Raw genomic sequence first — 21,210 nt, forward strand, 5'->3', positions numbered from 1 at the left:
GGAAAATGGCATGAAGGAATGACAGACAGCATGCTGTCTTCACTCGTGGTGCGTAGGAGTTTGTTTTTCAGCTGAATTACATGTGAAGCCCACATATGAGATAAGTGCTTGTAGAGGTTTTATGTTTCACAACCAAACAGTGGTATTGTTTGGATCATAACATATTGGTGTTTTGTAGAATAATACCCCTTAAGATTTCTTGGAATAGATTCATTTGACATTTTGATGCAGTTTCAGAGAAAGACCAATTTATTTATTTACCTACATTTTTTCTGATGACCTTATTTGGAATTATAAATAGGCTATTATGATAGTTTTCCAAGTAAAATGTGTCAGTGGCAATGGCACAGAACAGTGCACTGTAGAAAATGAGTGGATGCATGCAACATAAAAACAACTGTTATATGCATTGCACTGAGTAGGGTTATTTGAAGGACATTAGGTCAAATCATGTTTGAAAAGGTGGCTTTGTTAAAAAATTCCATATGAGATATGGAATTTTTATTCCTTGTATTTCAGGTCTGCTTATGGCGTCATTATGGGTGCTGTGACTACTTCTCAGTATTGCTTCTCAGAATAACCCACACGTATGAAAGTTACAACAGGGGATTATGTGGAATTTTTTCACTCTCAGGGCCTGAACTCACCATAAACAAACCATGCGTCGCTCACATAGCCACAGCCCACAGGCGTGTATAAAACCCTCATCCTTCTCAGAATGTGCAGCCACTAACAGGAGGCATATTACCCTTTTACTTGTATTTCTTTGAAGAACAAGACTGGACATGATTCATGTCCCTAGAACACCAGAGTTTTCCAATTGTGGAAATATGACATCAATCTCAATGCACACATCTTCTGTGCAAGACCTGGACTCAATGCTTGGAAGCAGTGGCAGGCAAAGGTCTCAATCCTATTACAGTCCAGAGGACAAGAAGAACTATGGTTTGCAGACAGAGACAGACCAAATCTATACAAGACCTCGCTCCAGGTATGTTTTCACTTTCTACTTCAAAACCTGTACTGTTTTAATACAAATCATGTCAGTGATTATATCAGAGAACAATGTTTAATTACCTTAATTTGCATCTGTGTTTTATGGTGTGACAAAACAATTGATTATGAATCAACTGTTCCCCAGGTCCTTTTACAGTCATGAAACATCAGAGCTTCACTCACAACGTAAGACAGAAAGCTTTGACTGGTCCAGTCTACTGAGGCAGAGAGCAAGCTCCCTGCACCAGCCTCAAGAAACCAAAAAGGAGAGTAAAGAAGGAGATGGGGCTGGTGTTCGAGTCACCAAGAAGTCTAAACCAAACAAGCATTCACCCTCTAGAGAACTAAGTGGTACTGAAATAATGCTTTCATAATGACATGTAAATACTATGAGAATAATACTAATGAGAATGGTTTGTAGGCAATTTACATTGTTTAGGAAAACAAAAAATAAAATGTATCTGTCCATGTTTTTGCTCAGGCAGCAAAGGCAGTCTCAAGTCAGTGTCCATGATGACCATCTCTGAGTCAGACAACTGGGAGATAAGCATCTGTTTGGGAATGAAGTATGGGCAGTTTGTGGATTGGGAGATGATTGATCCTGAAGCTGCAAAAAAATACAAGCAGATCCAGCTGAGTGAGCACCAGCGGCTGAAAACAATGGGACGAGAAGGATTCTGGGCTATGCCACACACACTGAGGGCCAAGGCTTACCATCATATCATCCACAGCATCAATTCCAGGTTTAAAAAAAAATCATAATTCATAAGATTGAAAATGTTTAAAAGACAGGCATAGAGGGAAACTTAAATGACTTGAATTGAACTGTGTGGTTCGTGTGAAAAATGATGTGATATCTGCAGCAGGTCTGGCACAGCAGACAGAGATGTCTTTCAAGAACTGACTAAGAAGCTCTATGGAGAACAGAACATCAGTTCCCACCCAGTACCAGAGTATATGGAGGCAGGAGAAATACCGAGGTACTCATCATGTATTATTGCCATTACTGTGCCTGTCAATCAAAACTGAGAAATGTGCAGTAGTACACAGTAAACATGTATTTGGTTAATTTTATAGTTTCAGAGTCAAGTGGGTAGACATAGAAAATGTACTATAACTGTGCATTAACACACTGCATACACTTTTTTTTAATTTTTTTTTATCTAGATACTGTCTCAGTGAAGCTGGCCTGAACTCCGTTAAAAAGATCCTTCTTTGCTTGGACAAATACTTCCCAGACATGAACTTCTGCCCCATCTTACCTGCCTTGGTCTCCCTCATCATCCACTTCAGCCAGAATGAAGCTGAGTGTTTCCACAGTGTGGCCCGACTTATCTGCTACAATGACCCCAACAAGCGTTACATTGACCAGACCTTCCTCACCTACCGTGCTTCCTGTATGACCTTTGGAGACCTTGCTAACAGGTGTTGCAGAGGCATCCGTAAGCTTATCGCCAGCTCTCACCAAAACCTCTTTGAGTTTTACTCTGACTGGATCATGTGGATCTTTGCTGATCTTCCGTTCACATACGCCATCAGAGTGCTGGATGTCTACCTACTGGAAGGCTACAAGGTCCTCTACAGGTATGCTGCAGCTACTTTTTCACATGTAATCAAAATGCTGATGTGAGAATACTTGATTTCTCATGAAGATAAACCATACAGTAAAAGTATTTCACTATCATTCTTTGAAGGGTGGCATTGGCCTTACTCAGCCTCTACAAAGTATCTGTCACATCTCGAGTGGCAGATGTGGAGGACTTTAGAACCGACATGAAAACGTTTGTGCAGAAAATAGCTCGCCATTGCACAGTTGAGAAGCTTCTGGAGGCGGCTTTCCTCATCCCAATGGCCACACGGAGAGAGCTCAACCTCCTGTTCAACGCCAACAAGGACTCTCTCATGCAAAAAGGTGTCAGCATTCATCAGAAGAGGTTGGTTAATAGAGAAATTTACAGAGGAGCCAATGACAAGCGTGTCCGTGATAGGAACTGATTAAATAAAATATGAAATTATCCTTATTATTATTAATTATCCTTATTTCACAAAACCTTGTATTATTTAGGACTGGCATTACTGTGAAAATTTAGTGGTTAATGCTGTGTAGCTGTAAATGTTCAAACTCATCTAATTTGTATCTCATTTTCACTAATTATTTCTACAGGCAATCGGTCGAGACAGTAAACTTTACCAACTTCAGCTCCAGTGTTGTGACAGGAACCGAGATGAGAGTCATCTGGGCCTGGATACCTGAGCGCTTTGCCCTTTTCAGTCCCATTAGGCTGTTTAGCACAGCTGAACACAGAGGAAGCCTTGCTTCGTATGTATAACCTTTGTTTAATACTCTAATCCTAGCATCGAAACATTTTATATCTTTCAGTTCCATCAGTTCATACTGCCAATATTTAATGAAGTCAGCACTCATGATGTATGATAACCTTCTGAGCACTGTGTGAAAAACAGTTTCCCAGTTACGCAACAGAAAAAGTCTGTGTGTTTTCACTATAAACATGTTTGCTTTGAGTGTGATTGTCAAGTGACTTTACAGTTGAGTGTTGCAAATGCTGTTTATGCACAAAATGACACCCAGAAAACGATCATTTTACAGTGTCAAACAGTGTTTGTGTCCTTGTCTTGCATTTGTACCTTAGCTTTCCTTTTGATAAAATACATTTGCTCCTAGTAGAACATGACATGAATATAGGCCATGTCAATGGGATATCCATTTAGCCATCAATGACACTGCAGGTTATGGTATATCAAAAACAACCCAAGGGTATGCTTTATTTTCTCTCATAGATTCTATTCACATGTTGAGGGACATGAACCAATGGTCTTGATGATCAAAACTATGGATGAAGAGGTAACATACAGCGAGTTATTTTAATACACATGCTTTTCTTTTCTGGCTTCATTTTAGAAATGTCTTAATACTTATAATGATGATAATTTTTCATTTCTCAGGTCTTTGGTGCCTTCCTGTCCACAGATATGACAGAAAGAAGAAGGCATGACTCTGAGGGACTTTCGTATTTTGGTACAGGGGAATGTTTTGTTTTTACGGTGAGTCTTACCCCAAGCAATTCAAAAGGATTTTGTGTGACCTGATATATTCATTGTCATGTATTAAGATTCCTCTTCAACCACAATGAGTGTCAAATAACAAATGTGATTACTCTCTTAGCTGCGTCCTGGCATGGAGCGCTACCAGCGGGCTATGGTTAACATTATGACCAGAAGAGCTCCTTCACAGCAGGTTCGAAGCAGCAATGATGTCTCCTGCCAGGTGTCCAATTGTGGCATCTCCCACACAATCTCCACCATGGCCACTGCAACTCTGACCTGCCCTGCTGGGACTCCCCAGGACCCAAGCTTCCTGACAATCCCCTTCACTGCCCCAGCAGATGAACCCATTAGGGCCAGTGAGCCAAAAAGAGCCAAGGAGCAGGAAGCAGCCATGTTCATAGCAGGCAATGACAGTCAGCTCATTATTGGTATGTCAGTTGAACACAGAATAATAGAATATAGGCCTCTTGAAAAGTAGTGACTAATGTAAGCTTACACTGGGTGTGCAGAAATGATGTATGTATCTTTTCTCAGGTGGTGATGGGGGACATGCTCTTTGCCTGCAGGAAGACCTAAAGGGAGGATACACAGCACACTGTGACACATTCAAGAGTGTCCCACTCTGCAAGAGGCATTTCAGGATCCAGACCCTGGAAGCGTGGGGCATCCAGAACTCTATCTCAGTAAAATAGTGTAGAGGCAGTTAAACAAACATCTTTTGGTTAGCTCTGGATCAGTTTTTTCTTGATCTCACTTTACTGATTCTTTAAATGTAAAAATGAAATATTACACATTAGATATTTATTTAATGAAATGCACATTGTAAGGGGTTTATAACTTCTAACCAGCATTACAAAAGTTACAACAAAAGCCATGTGTCATATCCCACTTAAAGTCTGTTGATGATATTACTATGACATAATCTGTTTTAAAACACTACATTTAGTGTCTACTGGCTCGTTATGCCTATGTCTACATATTTTTCTGATTATTTCGCAGTTTATCTGCATTTAATACAAAAATTAAACTTTTTTTTTAATAATGTAATGTAGCCTATGTGTCTTCTTTGTGTCTAATAACTTATTCAGCTTTGTAACATCATGTGTAGCTTTGGTCAACAGCATGTTTCATTATGTATTGTGAGCATTTAGGGTGTGTAGCCTATTTGAACTGGTAGCTAAAACATGTTTTTGTTTGATTTTTGAGAAAAGGCAAGAAAACAAAACTTGTAAGTCAGCTGACTGGTAGCCTTGGCCAGTATATGATTTGTGTCTACTGTATACTTGTTGCTCATATTTTTCACTTAAAATAAAATGATTCTTCTTTCTACCAAGTTTCTGTCTGAAGATTTTGAAGTCCGAATTTACGTGGGGTCTTTGAATGTGTCACGTAAGGAGCGACGGAGCGACGAGCAGCATCAACCCCTCGGTGCAGCAGCAGACAGCTGCTGGGGCTGGCTAGGCGATGTTAAGGCGTGAAGTAGGCACAGTTTAAAAACGCCGTGGGAAGAAAGATGTGACGACCTTTGCTGTTAAGGATTATTAGAGAGGTGGGACTCAATCGTGCATGCTCTGCTCAATCTTTACCGGTCTGGTTAGCTGACGCCCCAGCGTTAGCTTCGGCTAAGTTAGCTAACGTTACCTAGCTGTTTTTGTGTGCATGCGTGTCCCAGGTAAACACTCACTGTCCATCTGTACAGCCACCGACCTCAGCGATGTCAGAGTAACGTTAACCATGCAGCTATCGGCGTTTGTCCGCCATGAAGTGGCATCATGACAAACTCAAGTCAAAGACATTTCAGCGTAGCTGCACTGACTGTATGCAGATGTTGTATACAATTATCAGTGTGATTTCTGATTATTATTATTCGTCACCGGTTACTGTGGGGTTCAATGTGCACTCAGATATTGTCAACTGTAACTGTTGCCTTTCCTCCTCTGGCCATGTCACTGATTTGCAGTTTGATCCATAAAGTCAGCAGTGTAAATGTCCAAGCAAAGTATCTGTTCGGTGAATCATAATAATAGTATCAATCTCAACAGGCGATGCTGATGTAAATCTCCAGAATGGACCACTAACTAATCCTGCTTTAGAGATGATAGGAATCTGGTAAAGAAAACTACTCGTTGGTCAGAGAAAGACCCCTGCACCCTCTCAGATGTATCTCATGTTAGCTTGACTTACCTCATCTAAACAAAAAATAAACATAATCAGAAGACTTTAAGATGGTATGGCTGGATCTGGATGGCAGTGAAATTAGGCCTTTTGAAACAACCCTCCGAAAGGTCATCATAATCACATAATTTCTGTCACCACCATCATTATTGTCTAGTATTTTATCCATCCACATAACACCAGCTTTTTCTTTCCCTACTAAACAAAAGATGACACTTAATTTCTCAGCCAGTCTACTGCATTGGTCAATAACATACAACAGGAAAGCAGAACCACTGATATGTTGTTCCTTTTTCTTAGTGACATAAAATCTGAAAGGATTAGTATTTATGTTGTGTGTTCATGGACAAAATAATCCCCAATTTTGCAGCAATATTAACTTGAAAAACCTAGTTTTAGCTCAACACTGAATCCCTGCTGTATAGTGTTTACATATATTTTCCCCATTTCTTCTACAGGCTGCAGCCATGGGCCCAGACACCGCATCTGTGTCTAAAACAGACTGTTCAGAGGAAAGTAAGTGTTACTCTATTTCCATGTGTTTTTGGCCAACACATCAGTCAATACTGTGAGTTTATGGAGCAAAATACTCAGCGGATATTGCTTGATGTGATTGTTCCCCAGGCCCTGCAGAAATTATTGTGAAGGCAATCTCGGACTCAGACTCCACTGATGTCTCTACTGAGCCAGAAGACCGTAAACAATTACGGTGCAATATATTAGACAAGTGTTACCCTTGCTCCACCTGTGGCAAAGTATTTGACAGACCATCAAAGCTAGAGAGGCATAGACCTGTGCACACGAGGAAGCCTAAGACTCTTCATCACTGTGAGCATTGTGATAAGAGTTTCACACAACAAGAAAAGCTGATCCGACACCAGAATTGCCACCAGAGGACTAACAAGCACCCCTGTCCTGACTGTGGGAAAGTGTTCAACAGGCCTTCAAAGTTAGAAAGGCATAAACTCACTCACTCAAAGAAACCAAAGGTTCCTCATCAGTGCTCATACTGCATGAAGACTTTCAGTAAACTTAATAAACTTGTTCGTCACAAGCGAATGCACACTGGAGAGAGGCCTTTCACCTGCTCGGTATGTGGTAAAGGTTTCTCTGAGTCAGGACACTGCAAGGCACACGAAAAAACACACGAGGAGCAGCCAGAAAAACCTCACTGCTGCTCGGACTGTGGGATGCGTTTCTTCAAGGCCTCAGAGCTGCGTCGGCACTTCCGCTCCCACACAGGGGAGAAACCTTTCAGATGCAGCTTGTGTGAGAGCTGCTTCTCCCGTTCAGAGGGACTTAAAAGACACATGAGGAGCCACACAGGGGAAAGACCATACAAATGCATCATCTGTGGGAAAGGATTTTATTCTCGACAGGATATGAATATTCATGGCTTGACCCACTCAGGAGAGAAACCCCATCTCTGCCCTGTGTGTGGTAAAGGCTTCTCGCAGCTGGGCAACATGAAAGAACACGAACAAAATGTTCATATTAAATCAGAGAAGTATATTTGCAATGAATGTGGGGCAACCTTCACACGGTACAAATCACTGACAAAACATCAGCGGACACATACAGGAGAAAGACCCTATCTATGCCTCACCTGTGGTCGCAGGTTTTCGTGGAGCCACTCATTAAGCAGACACCGGAGGACCCATACACACAAACAGATGGCTATGGAAACATCTGCAATGTTAAATGTTGAAGGACACCCTGAGAATCTAAACAGTTAAAAGGAGACGTGCAATGAAAATTGTGCACATTATGTGTACTGAGAACTCAGTTTGAAGCTTTGAAATCATTCACCTTGCTGTTCCCTTTGTTATTTTTCCTCAAAATCCATTTGTCTTCTTCCCATATTTGTTGTTAATCTAATCCAGAGGATATATCTCTGATATTAATATTTATTGAACTTGGCTATTATTATGATTGTGTGCCTAGAATATGCAACGTTTTGTACGTATATGTATGTGTTCTTTGAATTGGGTGAACACAGATCAGGTGTCTGTTTGAGTACACTGCTGTATATGGGAAAGAGCTGTTCAGATCTCTGTTTTATTTATAAGTTGAACGTGTTTTAAGCTAATAGAAAGAATATAGGTACATAATTATTCAATATTGACCAAGCAACTTTATGATTAGTGAGATACCAGACTCCTCGAGGCTTGTCTGAAGTGGCTGGAGTGATTGCTTTACACAGTGATGTACTGTAATTTGCTACCTCACTTCAACACTACCACAGAAGGTACTGTACGTAAACAATTTTGTTCATTTTGAAACATATTAGCAGTGATTCTTTTCTTTGCAGGTCTTAGAACAAAATGTTAGGGTTTGTTTTGATTTGATCAGCCAGTTGCTCTTAAATGTCAAACTACACATTTTTTGTACTCATCATTATTTTAAGTGGACCCTCTGAGGATGGTTAATGATATGTAGAGGAGTCCTATCAGTTGCTACGCTTGTCGTTGCAGGAGTATTATTACCTTGCACCTGTGGAGAGATTACTGATTGCTGTGGCTTTTGGTGATTTGTACTGTAGAGTGCATCAACAGTTTGTCTTCTGGTGGGATCTGTGTATCATTAAAACTAACATAAAAGTTATTTTCAGCTTTTTTACATTTATATAAAAATTCATACCAAATATGTCTAATTGATGTAATCCACTGACTGTGTTGTTACTACAAAGTCAATAGTAGCTTCCTGTAAATAAACAGACACACTGCATTGTAATAGCTACAGCAAGAAAAGCTATTTAAGTTTTTTGTATGTGCTTTTTTCTTTTAATTAGGCTATTATTGTGCCGCAACCCACTCTGCCATTTGTTGCCTGATAGAATAATTTTTCACTCAAACTTAGTTTTTTTTTTTTTTTTTTTTTTACTTTACAGACACCAAAACGTGTCTCGGGTTTGTATTTGTTAATACTTTTCCCCTCTTGTTTCATCCCCTTGGCTTGCCAAATAGTTGTTTTTAAGTGGCAAGCGTTTTAATTTCCGACGGCACGTGAAGGCAGCGAGGGCATTTCACCAACCAGTGACTGAGCAAAGTGTTGCTAGGTAACGTCTTGTGTTTTTGTTGAGGAACCATAGATACGGGATGACCAACGTTTGTTTTTCTGGCAAACTTCGCTTGTTGATGAAAACACGCCGTGTGGTGCCAATATACTTTTAGACGACACATTTTATTCAGATTTTCTGCCATGGACTCTGAAACTAACAACGTGTCTCAACTTGAACTGGAGGCTGTCATCGGGTTCAACGGTAACGTTAAATATTGCTTCAAACTGTATTGTCTTTGCTACATTGCGTGTATTCTATGTCTCTTTATATGGTTATAGAAGTAGGTTTGGTGACAGTTTTGTTCAAATTTAGTTATTAAAAATGGGTTCAGAATCAACTGTCGTGAAGATATAGAAATACCACAACTGCTGCCTGCTCATCCACAATCTGATATAGGAGACAATCCATCATGACCACAGTCTTTCTCTTCTGTCTTTAAAACATGTCGTAGATCTTATTTTATGTCACTCTTGGTTTCATCAGGACATGTCTCCTCTGGATTGAGAGTCCACCCAGACGGAGAGCACCTCATCTATCCTCTGGGATGCACAGTCATTTTGAAGAGAATCAAAGATGGCAAGCAGGTGTTCCTTCACGGGCACTCAAACAATGTATCATGCATTTCAGTGTCCAAAAGTGGATCATACATTGCCTCTGGACAAGTCAACTTCATGGGCTTTAAGGTAGCTAAAGATATACCGTCTATAGACTATGTAAAGTTAAATCATTTGCACTTAATCCACATTTACTGACATGTGAATTTATTGAAAGTACAGGATGGCAACACAAATGTGTATGTGTTTCTTTTTCTAGGCTACAATAATTATCTGGGACTATGCACAGCGAACAATCTATGCCCAGCTGTTGCTTCACAAGGCAAAAGTAGAGGCACTGGCCTTCTCTCCCAATGAAAAATACCTAGTGTCACTTGGAGGTCAGGATGATGGCAGGTGAGGTTTGTTGGTGCTATAAGTTGTGTTTGTATTCGGAGGGAAACATGCATGATGTAAATTCCCTCAGTATACTCTCTTATAAAATATACGGTATGTCTTCTGTGTGTTTTTAGTGTAGTCATATGGAATATTGAGACCAAGCAAGCCATTTGTGGGAGCCCAGCTTCAGCTCACAGTGCTGGACACTGCCTCACTTTGGAGTACTCAAACACAAATGACAACATCTTTGTTACTGCTGGGAGGTGAGTGACTGGTCTTGGAACAGTGCAATCCATGAACACACATTTTACATTATTAAAAGACTTAAAAGCAAATTTATAAAATAAAAATAAAGGCACATAAGTATGTCTATGTCTCTAGCACTGTCATTTGCAATATTATTTGACTTTTTTTGGCCAGTGGAACATTGCGAGTCTGGGAGCTGGACCTCCCCAACAGGAAGATCAGACCCACGGAGTGTCAGACAGGAAAGCTGAAGAGGATTGTGAAATGTTTAGAGGTACAAGCAGCTTGTTTATTCAGCTCATTTAATTAGTATGCCATTTTGTTTTGAAATCCATCTGAGGTTTACAAAATGACTTGTCAAAAGTGAACAAACAACTGGTGGTACAAGCAGTTGAGGAGATACAACGCTATGAACATTACTAGTAGTTGTGTGCTTGTAGGGCCAAAAGATGTGAAAATAGCTTGATTGTTTTTTTCTTTTTCTTTTTTTCATATGTCATATTACACAGATCTCAGAGGATGATAAGCTAATTTTCTGTGGCACTACCAGTGGAGACATCATGAAAATCAACATGAAGACTGGGCTTCTGAGTGACTGTGGTCCAGTTAAAAACAAATACAGTCAGGTAGGTCAACTTAATTGGGTGCTGTGAGGGTAATTTCAGCTCACTTGCACTCTCCCTGTTAGTCTATATAGAGCTGATATATTCTTGATGGGAATTAATGTAGGGGCTAATCTATTTAATTTTATCTGCAACTGTAAGTTCTCCTTTTGGGCAGATGTACGTACATTCACTACTATTCAGATACTAAATTTGAAGTGCGGCAGATTTATGATTATATGATACTTACCTGTACATAAATCAGATGGCTTATAAACATCTGACAAATCTCACCAGATCTTTGTAGATAGAGGATTCTGCATGCATTATCCCTAGGAGTTGTATATATAGTAACTTTGTATGTCAGTAATTAAAAATGGATGCCTTTTCTATCCAGGGTGTCAATGTGCTAAGGATACTGAAGTCTGGGGATCTGCTTGTTGGTTCTGGATCTGGCACCTTTGCTCTGTGTTCCAAGTCTAACTTCAAAACTCTTCAGTAAGTCCTACAATGGCATCATTGGTGCAATTTGGTAACAATGCATCATGTAAACAGTTCACAAGTTTTTTTTTGCCCACTATGAATACTAATCCAGGCTAACAGTGTAAATGTAAGCACATTTTTCTATGCTCATTTTACAGTGCCTATTATTCCCTCTTTTATCTTTTTCTTGTCTTGCATTAGGGAAATCCAGCTGGAAAAAGGTGTGACATCTATTGCTATAAGGGGAGACAGTCAAGAATTCTTTGTTGGAACAGAGGCTGCTCAGATATACTGCTTCATTTCCATGGACTTCAAAGCTGAACTCATATCCACCAGTCACAGCAGTGCTGTCAAGGACGTAGCCATCGTTTTGTAAGTGGGACACAGACATTTCAGAGAGAGAGATTTTAAGTCATCAGTCACTGATGACTTTAAATGGATTAACTTTATGCCTTTTGGAGATCATTTAATCTTTCACTTGCTTAACTGTTCACATTAACAGAAATTTTGATCAGTGGTGCCCAAACTGTTGCATACCAGTGTATATCTGAGAAATGAAATTAAGACGGATTACACTCCATCTTGCTGTAAAATAATTTATTTGCTTTAGAGGTAAAACAGATAGAGGCACAGCGTTTATGATGATACAAAGTTTAAACTCTTGTCTTGTTTTCTACTACATTTTGGAGATAAACTATTTTGTTGAAGTCATGAGAGCATTTTGCCCAGTCCCTACGTAACATCAAGGAAATATTTAACAGTAATATATGAGGTAAAATATCAGTTCAGTCATGTATAGGATGATTCAAGTTTGAATTAGCATCTATTCTCTGATTCAATATTTTCAATCTTTTTGTCAAACCAAACCAAACCATCAATGCATTTCAAATCTTCCCAGGCTTAATAGTATGAGGTGGAGGTGGCACCTGAAAACAGGCTACAGCCTAGCAAACGTGTTTATGTCCATCTTGTGTATTGGATTGCTTTGAATTTAGATTCTGACAGTGACAGACAGTTTTTCATTTTAATAACAGCAATTACAACAACATGTAATTCAGCCAGTCAGCATGTTGTAATACCATGTTTGCTCGCTGGCGTTTCCTGTGCTTTCTTCCTAATCGCAAATGCTTCCTTTTCTGAGTAATGTATTATAAAAACAGGTGGTGTGTTTTTGCCGATGGGCTTTCCTAATTTTATATGAACATTGGAAGTGATCATTTTTGAACCTGTAGAGTGTGTAGTCCATATATATTTCATATTGCATGACTTCAGTACCCCATAGTGCTCACTAGAGGGTGACATTTTCATGCTCATCTATGTTACTCTTATTATAAGCTCAGAAAAAACATACTGCTTTTTAAATCTATCATACACTTGGATAATCTATTGAATGCAAAATGATATTGTAAATAATTATATGGACACTTATAGTTGCTTTCAACTCGTGTTGCATAATTTTATAAAACGTGGTTATTATCATTATTAATAGGCATTTTTTGGTTTTGTATCTTGACTAGTGGAACTTCTGAATTATTTGCAACCTGCTCTGAGGAGGACATCAGGTTATGGCACAAAGACAAGCCCAAAGAGCTGCTGCGGATAACTGTACCTAACATGACCTGCAATTCCCTGGACTTCATGGCTGATGGACACAGCATCATCAGTGGTGAGTGTCAGGGAGAGATGTCTGCTAAACAGTCTTTCAACAAAAGAGCAGTTTTTTTATTCTTAGTGCAAACTGTAGTTTGATCATAATTGCATTTCTCCATTGGTGTAATGTGTGAACCAGCAATACTTTTTTTTAAGTTACCAACTTTCACTAAAATTATTTTAAATTGATTTCTCTCTCTTTCAGCCTGGGATGATGGTAAGATTCGTGTATTTGCACCGGAAAGTGGTCAGCTAATGCTCGTCATTCACCATGCGCACAGTAAGGGTGTGACAGCCATCGCTGGCACTAGGAGCTGCAAGAGAATCATCAGTGGAGGAGGAGAGGGACAGGTCAGCTGACATGATACACCTCAAACCTGCACATGTTTAAAAATGGAGCAGTGTTCAGTGTCCTCTTTAAGGAAGACAAAGCAACACATTGAAATTCTACCATCATAATATTAATACCATAATACCAGTGCCCCCCAATTTTTGCAAGATGTCCGCGAGTGTACAAGCAGTCTCCAAGTGTAGTAAACAGTTGGCTACACAACACACACTTTTCTGGACTGTTTGTCATCTAAAGAATCTATACACACAGAAACTGACTGTTGCCAATCCTACCTAATATTACCCATCCTGCCTATTTGTACCCATCCAACCAATTTCATAACTGATAATATAAGAAGAGCAAAGTGATGACTTGTGTATTTAACAACTGCTGTTTGGCAGGTTTAAATACTGCATACTGTGGAAGAACTTTGTCTCCATAATTACACGATTGCATTGAAAATCGCTGAAAAGAATATGAGAGAGTGTTCTGTGAGGCTCAATGACTTTGGGCTCACCTGTTGTAGGTGCGTGTGTGGGAGCTGCTGCCAAGTGGCCATCGGCTGCTGAAGACCATGAAAGAGCACAAAGCCACTGTTACCTCTATTAAAATCAAGAGTGATGACAAAGAGTGTGTTTCGGCCAGCGCTGATGGTGCCTGCATCATCTGGGACATAGTGTGAGTAGCCCATCTGCATACCCAAACACTTTCTGTGAACTCCAGAGCACAAGGCGAGAACATAAACACACACATTTCACACTGCAAACATACGGTGTTTAGCCAGATTTTTTGTATGATTAATGAAAACATTTTCTCTTGTGAGTGTCTCACTTCTACTTCATTATCTAATTCAGCCCACAACCTCAAGGTGAATAAATCATAGATTTGACTTTTCTGACTCTGGACTGGTTTTGTTTTGCTGAGAGCAGGTGAATTGAATCCTTTTTGACTCAAAACATTAAATAATCACATTAATCCAACAGAAAAATACTGTTCATAATTGCTGATGACATGCTTTGCGTAGCCACCAGACAGAAAATGGCAGTGGAATGTAGAGAGCTCTGTCTTGCGGTCTGAGATGTAATGAAAGAGAAACACTTGGTGTCTGGCTAGTACTGAAGGAATAAAAAGAAATCCAGTGCATTCTTTATAAAGAAAGCTTAAAATCTTTTAATCCTTTGGTTTCTTCTGTGAGGAGAATAAAACCTTTAAAAACTCTGACGGTGGTCGTGCTTTTTAACTGTCTATCCTCTTCAGTGAATAAATCTGTGGATTAAAGGGTAGCTTGGATTTCCTTTAATGGTAAGATTACTAATAATCAGATGCTGAAAAGAATACTAAACAAGAGCCTAAATTAATCTATATTGGCACCCTGTGTGTACATGTTTGATTGCACATGAGTGCGCAGTGCATTCAATCGTTTTTTGTGGTTTATTACATTATACAGATTGCCCCATGAGACTTTATTTTCTTGAAATAAAAAAAAAGATTATTGCAGTAAACTGCACCTGGGCAATGAGAGCACCTCCAGCTCATATTTTTCATATTTACAAGGTCTTTGGTGCACCTGTGAAACTTTCTCTCCTCTCTTATTTCCTCTCCTCTGTCTCCTCCTGTAGGAGATTTGTGAGTCTTCAGATGGTGATTGCTAACACACTGTTCAGGACGGTGTGCTACCACTCTGATGAATACCAGGTCATTACCAGTGGCACTGACAGAAAGGTATGTTTTGAATTCACCAATACTTAAAGCTGTACAGAAAAGAAAATTGAATTTGAGCCCACTGTGGGTCCTAACATTAGTGTAATAACTCATCTATCAGACGATGTAGGCCAAACTTTGTGCAAAATTCTTTTTTTGAGTAAATCCGGGATGAAAGTGTGGTATTTTTTTTCACATTGGATAATGCAGGCACACGGATTATACGTCAGCCTGCTCACAATTCATCAGCCACTGATATTGGATCCGTCATCCGTCAATCAAACGTCTGAGACACACACACACACCGAGCTCGGTCTCGCCCCAGGCATTGAATATCCCGCCCACTCGATAACGACCAATCAAATTCGTTTTCCTTACTCGGGTAAACTCGTGTGGCAGTTCGTGGAAACTCGGCGTGACAAACAGGACAAACGGCCATTTCTGAACACCTAAAGAGGAACGGAAGAAAACAACGGAAAAGCGATCGGACTTGCATAGTTCTCCTTTAACTTTTTCACCTACTGTAGTACCAGTGATCTCAGAAATCTCCCCTTGTGTCTTTACTTTTTTGACTGATTTGTCTTGGTTGGTTGTAACCACTGGCATTAGAGTTGGTTAGTGTAGAGTTCCCTTGGACTCTTGGCTCAGCAAGTCATGCCTCACAGGAAAAATGAAGTGATTGTAATGACTGAAAATCCCTCAGGGTGCAAAGAGACTGACATTGTCACAGCAGTGATAATCTGAATGTCTTCATTGTGCTGTTATTGTTTTTATAATCTTCTCTCATTGAACATGAACGAAAAACCTGTCGCTCTGGTCAGATCAGCACAGAGGAAAACTGAAGCCTTGCACAATCACACGCTCGCTAGTCACTATGTCAAAAACACTCTGCCCTTTATGTCTGTTATGTTATCAACTGCACTACATATTTAGCTAAGGTCAGGAGTTCACACTAGCAGAATGAAATGCTTGTTTCTTTGATTGTGCACTTCATCCATACTCCTTGAACCAAGTCGCACACTAGACCCATATTGTTGCCTCCCCTCTGCATGCTGAGAGGTGAGGACAAGTTGTGCTAATTAACACAGCACTGTGGATGTGCTGAGAGAGAGAGAGAGAGAGAGAGAGAGAGAGAGAGAGAGAGAGAGAGAGAGAGAGAGAGAGAGAGAGAGAGAGAAGGAGGGATTCATGGAAGGGGTTAGAGAATAGAGATAGAGTGCTGTGGTGTTCGTGCCTTCCTGCGGATGTGCCTATGCCACCCAAGTGCCAGCCAGATCCACCATCTGCTCATCCCAGGACAGAGGCGCTCTGTCTGAAGGGACAAATACCAATGCTCTCTCTCTTTCCTCTCCTTACCCCAACCCTCCATCACACCCCAGCATGCCTCTGTGAGTAAATTCAGAGTGAGTACACCAACAGAGCTGAAAGACAGAGTGAAGGGAAATATGAAAAAATGAGAAAGGGGAGTGGAGGGTCAGGGAGAGGTTGTTTTAAAAAAGAAGACTTTGTTAAAGGTGATGACTCTTCTTTCCATGCTACCCTTGCAGCAGTATGAGTTTAGTGATAAGCTGTGATAACGAGTAACTTTGTGTAGCTCATTTTGAGGGAATATTTAAGGATCTATCCATATATTCCTTTTCTGATGTTTATCCGAGGTTTGGTTCCTGAAGGGGCATCCTGGGGCATTCCTAGGCCAGATTAGATTTATAATAATCTTTCCAAGGTGCTCTGGGTCTAGCCTGAGGCTTCCTACCAGTCGGACGTGCCCCGGGGAACCTCCAATGGAAGACACCAAGGAAGCATCGTAACTACTTTCGATGTCCTGGAGACTTGGATGTGCTGGCCCTCATCCCAAACACTTCACACTCTCTTTACACCCTCAGGCAAAGCCAACAGTATACCACATCGTCTGCTATTGGAAGGGAGGGAGTTGGGACGCAGCCAAACCTGGATGTGATCCTCCTCCCTATGGCTTCCCCTTTGAAACCCTGTCCATGACAATCACACAGTTTAGACAAGGGACAACCCTGGCAGAGGCCAACACCTATCAGAAATATGTTTCCAGGGTTGCATCAGTCAAGACAGCCCTACAATGTCCAGAGGCTTTAGTACCACAGGGCAAGTCTCACTCACACCAGGCACCTTGCCCACCTCTCCTCTGATAGGGATAGGAGCAAGGCTTCTCCTGAGTCTTCAGGATCTGTCTCCTTCAGAGTTCATGTTTGTTGGGTTCAGGAGTTCCTAAAAGTTCTCCTATTGCACTCTCAGGTTTTACCATCTGTTAACGGAGAGCCTTAATGATGCAGTTTCTCTTGCTGGGGCGGCTGCACTCAGGTCTTCCTTGGTTACAAGTCGTACAGTATCAACAGTGGGCCCGACATCTCTGACCTGCTGTTGCTTGCCACATATAATTAATTTACTCGATGGCCCAATGTCATGGCTGTGGACCAGTTTCCCTGGCTGAGGGGGAGGGAACACAGATGGGCCAAGACAACTCACACAGGTGGGAGTCTCTAATAAGCTGCTGAAACGGGATGAGGAAGAAGAGAGAGGTCGTGACTGTGGCGAAGAGATGGAAGACGACATGGAGAAGAATAGGGAGGTCGCACTAAGTCTTGTCACACGAAGATATACAGAACACTATTGTTTTCATATATGCTAAGAGAATCTACTTGTTTTTTTGGAGGTGCAACTTGTTTGGTGTTTGCTGTAAAAATTGCTTAAATGGTCTGATGTTGGCAAACTCAGACACCTCAGCTGGATGACTGCATAATCTGTGCAGCTGTTAGCTTTACATTCAGACTATTTGGGGTTCATAATGAGCCAGTTTCCCCTCTGGTGTTTTCTGCCGTTATCTTTTGCAATGTTATTTTGTGGAAATATTAATATAAGCAAGCCATTTTATCTGAATAAGCCAATCTTATACAAAGCAACACTGTAGACTCAAGTGACCCCCACAGAAATGTTCCTGCAGCTTAAAAGGGCAGCTTATTGCTTTGAGAATCACTTTGCAGCTCTGAAACTATGAATAACATTTTTTTTCTTTGCTGAGACTTTTGTTCCTCCCTCACTCCAAAATAACCAATGATATTTGATATGTCTGTGGGAGACATTTTTACTCCTGTAATGCATTACAGACATGGGTCTGTGCAGAGAAATGATATCCTGTCTCAGATGCCATTATCATAAATGTTAGGTTTATTCCGAGCAGCTCCATGTAACATGAACTTTTCCTTTTACACCATATATCATGCTCCATATACTTTAATTCAAGTTAAGTCGAGAGCAAACTTCTGAATACTTTGTATTGGCATCATCATCGTCAGGCTATGTATAGATTTTCCAATCATTGGATTTTTAAATTTGGTGTGTAGTGCCTTTAACACTTGATGGACTGTTTCCAATCTGTTTATTCTGTGTTTTCTAACTTTGTAATGGCTTCCTGGCCTTTAAAGCACACACAGGGACTGAGATCAGTGACAAAGTGTGCCACTAAACTTTATTAGAGACTCGTTCACACGGGACACCTCAGATAGATTTTAATGATCTGATCCATCTGGCCCCTCATTTACCGTGCTTTTAAGATCCTATCAACGTGGTCATATAAATAACTACAAAGAGCCCTTGTTGATGTGTGGCACTGTGATGTTTCTGCAGTGTCTGCTATAAATAACTATAGCTAACAAGTGCCTTTTGTGAGACTTGATACCTCGGCAGTTGTTAGGCCCTTGAGATGATTATATCTCATTTAAATCAGCAAACAGTAGTTTCAGGCGTGGTGTGTGACAGGTTCATAGAATCTAACCATAGACCTGCTCATTAACTCACAGAGTAAGAATAATAACACAGTAAAGGTAATAGCTCGAGGTCACATATTGCATATTACAGAATATGTATAATGAAGTATTATCACCTCATCTATGAGTAAAGAAAGGAGGCTCCACAATATCAGCATGACTGTACCATGTGTGTCTCTCTCCCTCTTGACACTGTGTCTTCCACAAACAAAACCAATGATGAACGTGCAGCATCTGCAACTACATTATGTTGCTTTGTGTGTTATTGTCTTTCTCAGGTGGTCTACTGGGATGTGTATGACGGCTCTGCCATCAGAGAAGTGGAAGCCTCACCGTCTGGGGCCATCAACGGCTTGCACATCTCACAGGACGGCAAATATTTTGTGACAGGTATGGCCCATTATGCGATCCGCCACTTGATAACCCAGATCTTTTTTTGTGATTTTCCCCATCAATATTATTCAACCAAAAGTGAGAGAGAATTTCTTTGATATATGATCATTCATCATAAAGATTGCAACTAACCCTGTTTTTTTGGTGATGATGGTGTTATTCAGATGACACATTATCTTTTTTGTATATATAATTATTTCAAACAGGACTTTTTAGTGACAGAAATGTATGCTTTGCTACGCGTGAGTGTCTTCAACTCTTCAGAGCCTTGGCCCAATGCATGCTCTGCTAAGATTTCTCTAACTGTATTGTTGCATTTTTCACCTTTTCCTGGCAGGTGGAGATGACAAACTAGTGAAGGTGTGGGACTACATGGGAGGTGTAGTGACCCACATAGGGATGGCTCATGGTGGCAGTATCACCAGCATCAAGATCTGCTCCAACAACCGCATCTTAGTCAGCACCAGTGCAGATGGAGCTATTCTACGGTGGAGGTTCCCTCATCCATCTTTCTCATAATTTTACACTCCTGAAATTAATTTCCAACTCCTCCCTTATCTCTCTTCTGACTCATGAGATTTCAGTAATCTTACATTAACATTGAAGACAATGTTTCCATACTGACGGAAGGAAATGAAATGAAATAAAAATAAATGTAAATGTCAATAAATGTAATCTGATGAAGCTTCAGTGAATAGATACAGTTGTTACCTTTCGGCAGCAAAAGGATATCATAGACATAAGTGAAAAGATGACACTTCTTAAGCGCTGTATTTTCTTATGTGGTTATTTCCCCAGGAGTTGACCAGATGGGAAATCACTAAAATGACACCTTGAACGAACAGAAAGTTACACATCAAACCCCAAGAAACTATATTTTTCACACGAGTCTGCATTACCATGTACTTCTTTAGATGTTTTGAGAGCAGGAGAGTTAATTGTTTACAACATATACTCCCGCAATGCCAATTAAACCTAGAATATGTTAAAAAAAAAAATTAGGTATACAGAACAATAAATGTATATTTAATCCGTCTGCTACAGTAGAGACAAAGAGGAGACCTAGTTTCTTGGCTCTTAAACACACGGCTGCTGTCAGATACTCTATCAACAGCGATCCCCTGAAGGATACTGGTTAAAGAGGGGAGGTAGCATGCAGCAGAAAGCTTCTCTGACTCTGTCTGATCTGAACCCATTCTCCTCGCTGTTCTTCAAATGGCTAATCTGAATAATTAATAACTCACCCCTGCTTCGCCCCCCAGTAAAATAACAACCCTGCAGTATAAACCTATAGTCAGCAAAAACATCCCTGGATCAGTAAAATTGAGCATCCCTGCCCTTGCCCTTTTCCACCTTGGTAATGAACAGAGGACACAGTACAAGAAATGAAGTCACAGTTTTACACAGAACAGAACAGAGTTTGTTTCACTGTGTAGGCTACCATGTGTACGTGTTTCCTAACAATGCTGGGATAATACCATCAGGGATGTAATGGAAATATTGGATGAGGCCCTGACTATCTATTTCAATAAATCAGCACATCTGGCCCACTAAATCCAATCTTTAGTACTGGTGAGCTGTGAAATTAAGCTTCAGATGATTAGAATCTGAATATAGCACAAAAGATGCCGGGTCCCTTTTGAAATCCAGGACTGTGCGTTACATATGCTTCTGTATCTGTGATATCCATTTCACTCACTTTTTGGAGCTTCCAGGGTGTAGGAGTCGCACTTGCATTAAAATGTCCATGGAGGCAGTGGACAGACTATTTATGGGA

The 21,210-nt window shown here is 40.4% G+C and overlaps 2 protein-coding genes across 2 annotated transcripts; both read left to right on the top strand.

The window, feature by feature from the left end:
- Nucleotides 1-785: 785 nt before the first annotated feature.
- Nucleotides 786-4,754, top strand: LOC310994473 (TBC1 domain family member 24-like; the record flags this gene model as incomplete). The annotated part of the gene is made up of 11 exons (XM_083983177.1): nt 786-991; nt 1,142-1,347; nt 1,478-1,739; nt 1,860-1,976; nt 2,164-2,580; nt 2,691-2,930; nt 3,161-3,316; nt 3,796-3,859; nt 3,961-4,059; nt 4,181-4,490; nt 4,597-4,754. The coding sequence occupies 11 exons, from the start codon at nt 786-788 to the stop codon at nt 4,752-4,754; spliced, it is 2,235 nt and encodes a 744-aa protein (XP_083839303.1).
- A 4,684-nt stretch (nt 4,755-9,438) lies between these two features.
- Nucleotides 9,439-19,952, top strand: cfap52 (cilia and flagella associated protein 52; the record flags this gene model as incomplete). The annotated part of the gene is made up of 14 exons (XM_083974466.1): nt 9,439-9,499; nt 9,782-9,981; nt 10,112-10,248; nt 10,365-10,493; nt 10,651-10,750; nt 10,986-11,102; nt 11,476-11,576; nt 11,763-11,933; nt 13,079-13,227; nt 13,417-13,562; nt 14,069-14,220; nt 15,162-15,264; nt 19,319-19,430; nt 19,771-19,952. The coding sequence occupies 14 exons, from the start codon at nt 9,439-9,441 to the stop codon at nt 19,950-19,952; spliced, it is 1,860 nt and encodes a 619-aa protein (XP_083830592.1).
- Between the last annotated feature and the right edge of the window lie 1,258 nt (nt 19,953-21,210).

The sequence above is a fragment of the Trachurus trachurus genome, assembly GCF_905171665.1.
Source record: "Trachurus trachurus genome assembly, chromosome: 1".
Lineage (NCBI taxonomy): Eukaryota > Metazoa > Chordata > Actinopteri > Carangiformes > Carangidae > Trachurus > Trachurus trachurus.